At 30.4% G+C, this 4,030-nt stretch overlaps 1 protein-coding gene across 2 annotated transcripts in view; it reads right to left on the bottom strand.

Moving 5' to 3' along the window:
- Window positions 1–682: 682 nt before the first annotated feature.
- The window catches only part of LOC107568606 (C-C motif chemokine 28-like), a 6,350-nt gene continuing 3,002 nt past the window's right edge, over window positions 683–4,030 (bottom strand). Inside the window, exons 1-3 of one of the 2 annotated variants that reach the window (XM_016254572.1) lie at window positions 2,878–3,046; window positions 1,153–1,270; window positions 683–1,075 (exon numbers count right to left, since the gene is read on the bottom strand). In XM_016254572.1, coding sequence (XP_016110058.1) covers window positions 964–1,075; window positions 1,153–1,270; window positions 2,878–3,037 — 390 coding nt within the window. In that variant the 5' untranslated portion in view covers window positions 3,038–3,046 and the 3' untranslated portion in view covers window positions 683–963. Of the gene's footprint in view, window positions 1,076–1,152; window positions 1,271–2,877; window positions 3,047–4,030 lie in introns of those variants that run through there. The other variant, XM_016254573.1, reaches the window with a different exon arrangement.

Raw genomic sequence — 4,030 nt, 5'->3', positions numbered from 1 at the left:
CAGGATCTCAAGCGGAAACATCTTAGTCGTTTCAACGCAACATTTGGGTGTGATGCCTGAAAATCAAAACCAAAAACAAACCAACTCTGATAACATTCACAACAGAAATACAACTAAAAGATCAATTCTCGTAGTGTAAAAAAACTAAAATTAATAAATGCTAACACTTTAGTTTAGGGACCAATTCTCACTATTAACTAGCATGCAAACTGTGCACATTGGCTGTTATATAGCACTTATAAAGCACATATTAATGCCTTATTCTGCATGACCATATTTTAGATCTTTTATACTACCTGAACTTAACAACTACCTTATAAACTATTAATAAGCAGCAAATTAGGAGTTTATTGAGGCAAAAAGCTAAGTTAATAGTTAATATAGTGAGAATTGGACATTAAAATAAAGTGACCAAATAAATATACATACACACATAAAACATTACACATTTTTTTGTTAAATGTTATATATATATATATATATGCAACTTTACAGATCTTCTTTATGCACCAAGAGCTTGTAACACTCCAAAGAGAAAGGAACAATTGAAATCGCATCACATGACCCCTTTAACCTATGTAAAAATAAAAAAGAAAAAAAAAGAAAAGTAAATCAAAAATAAAGTTACTTCATCCATCAAACTAACAGCTCTTTAATTCAACCATAATACAAGACACGAGAAACTTTTCACCTTGAAGCAATAATTTTGATTTGTGCCTTTCTATAAAGCACTACAAACATAATACATAAACCAATAAAACGTATAAAAAAAATTAATCTGAAAAAACTTTTTTTTGTAAGAAAGCAGTTATCAAAAAAAAAAAAGCTTTAAACAAAATGTGTACAAAATGCAGAAGCTATATGCAAGATCAATGAATTCATTTGAAGATGTAGAAAAACATGCAATGAGTAAATGTTTTCTGAAAGAGTGGAGTGACAGATGTTTGTCCGGATCTCATGTGTTCAAACAGCAGAGGTGTTTTTCATGCTGTGCCGTGACTTCAGCTTCAGTAAGTTCTGCAGGATTCGCTCGAGTCTGGGCGTCGCGCAGTATCGCTTGTCTTTGACGTGGAGTCTGAAAGCAGAAACCGCACATTAATAACCATCCCTCAGAAACTCATCATTCAATAACTCATGTCATCAATAACTCACACGAGCGCGTTGATGGTGCAGACGCCGTGGTTCGTCTGCACCTCATATTTAGTCACTTTCCGCAGGATCTCAAGCGGAAACATCTTAGTCATTTCAACGCAACATTTGGGTGTGATGCCTGAAAATCAAAACCAAAAACAAACCAACTCTGATAACATTCACAACCGAAATACAACTAAAAGATCAATTCTCGTAGTGTAAAAAAACTAAAATTAATAAATGCTAACACTTTAGTTTAGGGACCAATTCTCACTATTAACTAGCATGCAAACTGTGCACATTGGCTGTTATATAGCACTTATAAAGCACATATTAATGCCTTATTCTGCATGACCATATTTTAGATCTTTTATACTACCTGAACTTAACAACTACCTTATAAACTATTAATAAGCAGCAAATTAGGAGTTTATTGAGGCAAAAAGCTAAGTTAATAGTTAATATAGTGAGAATTGGACATTAAAATAAAGTGACCAAATAAATATACATACACACATAAAACATTACACATTTTTTTGGTAAATGTTATATATATATATATATATATATATATATAACATTTACAATTTTTTTTTTAATGTTTTATGTGTGTATGTATATTTATTTGGTCACTTTATTTTATATATATATATATATATATATATACACACACACACACACACACACACATACACAATTGATAATAAATTATGCATAAAAAAATTGATGGTAGAATAGAATTCCTATAGTGTAAAATAAATAATAAAATGTATATTATTATTTTATATTATAACTTATAAAAAATATAGTTGTACATAATTTTTTAATAACTATATATATATATTTTTATTTTTTTATTTTATTTTTTTTAATCAATTAATTTATTCAGTCATTTAGCAGACGCTTTTATCCAAAGCGACTTACAAATGAGGACAATAAAAGCAGTCAAAACTAACAAAAGAGCAACAATATATAAGTGCAACATTAAGTAATTAAGACTAACATGTTTAGTAAAATATAATGAGTATATGGTGTAATATTTCGCAAAATGCTCCTCTCTAGACTTAATTTCTCTAGTGAACTAACGAGCTGTGTTTTATTTCCACGCTGTATTGTTGATGTCTTTCCGCGGTTGAAACACTGATTGAGCAATTACATGAGGCATGAGATGTTCAGTCATGTTTATTCGCGTTAAAACTAGTAGTACAGAGGAAGGAATGACCGCGCTCCTCTGCACAGATCTTATATATACACATATAATACATATACACACACACACACACACACACACATACACATATATATATATATATATATATATACACACACACACACACACATATATACATTCACGTATACATACATACACACAGATAATATATATATTAATTAAAAAATTATATACAACTTATAAAAATATATAAGTATTATATAAAACTGTTTTTGAGGTATTTGTTAGAAAGACCAAGAGATTAATTCCTGTAGTGTAAAATAAATAAATTTAATAAATCTAATTCCTGATTAATTCCTGTAGTGTAAATAACAGCACAAACAGTATATGTAGTACCGTATATGTACTGTACATGTAAATAATATAAAATATTTATAATAGATTAGATACACACACATTGTATAATTTTATTGAGTGCATGTATATACAGCACATTCATACATACATATATATATATATATATATATACACAAAAATCATGAGTGGTTATTATTTGCAGTGATCCTCATTATTACCTTGAACGGTGCTGAAGGTGACGGAGAGTAAAATCCCAAACACTATGAGCTCCATCTGAAGATCAGTGAGATGGGCTGTGCATCCTGTGGGATCTGAGAGTCGGATACACACTCTTATACGAGCCGTTAAACTCCTCCTATCAGAGCCACACATGATCATCTGCTCCAGCGAGACACACACACACACACACACACACACACACACGATTCAATCTGCATCAAGAGTTCAGCGGTCATTCACTCAGGCATTTAAACTCCGAGAGAGCTGCAGTGTATCAAACAAAACCGTTTATTCAATCACCTAAAACATCATTTACATTAAATAACAAATACAGAAGATCACAACCAACAATAAAAATTAAGTTAAAAATTTCAAATTACTCTGTAGTTTTCACCACAAAATTAAAATGTCACATTTACATACAACTAAAAAATGAATAAAATCAAATCACAAATAGCAGCATCAAAACATCTGTAGCTTCAATCTCCACAGTGTTACGCATCTGAAACAGACAAATATACAATACATAAAACATTTACTTCCTAAATGAACACATTAGATGAAAAAAAACACTTGTTTACAGGAATAATTCACTCCAAACTGTAAAATCAGTCACCATTCTTATTATATTCATTATTCTTTTTTATGATGAGATCTAGGGCTGTGAAACTCTAGAAAATGAGAAAAACAAACTCTAGAATGATCATAACAGTACGTGATTTGATATATGTGAGCCTGGAGCACAAAAGCAGTGTTAAGTCTCTGGGGTATGTTTGTAGCAATAGCCAACAATACATTGTATGGGTCACAATTATACATTTCTCTTTTATACCAAAAATCATTAGGATATTAAGTAAAGATCATGTTCCATGAAGATATTTTGTACATTTCCTACCGTAAATATATCAAAACTTAATGTTTGATTAGTAATATGCATTGCTAAGAACTTCATTTGGACAACTTTAAAGATGATTTTCTCAATATTTTGCACCCTCAGATTCCAGATTTTCAAATAGTTGTATCTCGGCCAGATATTGTAACAAACCATACATCAATGGAAAGCTTATTTATTCAGCTTTTAGATGGTGTATAAATCTCAATTTAAAAAAAAATGGACCCTTATGACTGGTTTTGTGCTCCAGGGTCACATAT

This window comes from Sinocyclocheilus grahami, unplaced genomic scaffold, assembly GCF_001515645.1.
Source record: "Sinocyclocheilus grahami isolate Dianchi unplaced genomic scaffold, SAMN03320097.WGS_v1.1 scaffold1261.1, whole genome shotgun sequence".
Lineage (NCBI taxonomy): Eukaryota > Metazoa > Chordata > Actinopteri > Cypriniformes > Cyprinidae > Sinocyclocheilus > Sinocyclocheilus grahami.
This window is presented reverse-complemented; position numbering and strand designations above follow the sequence as displayed.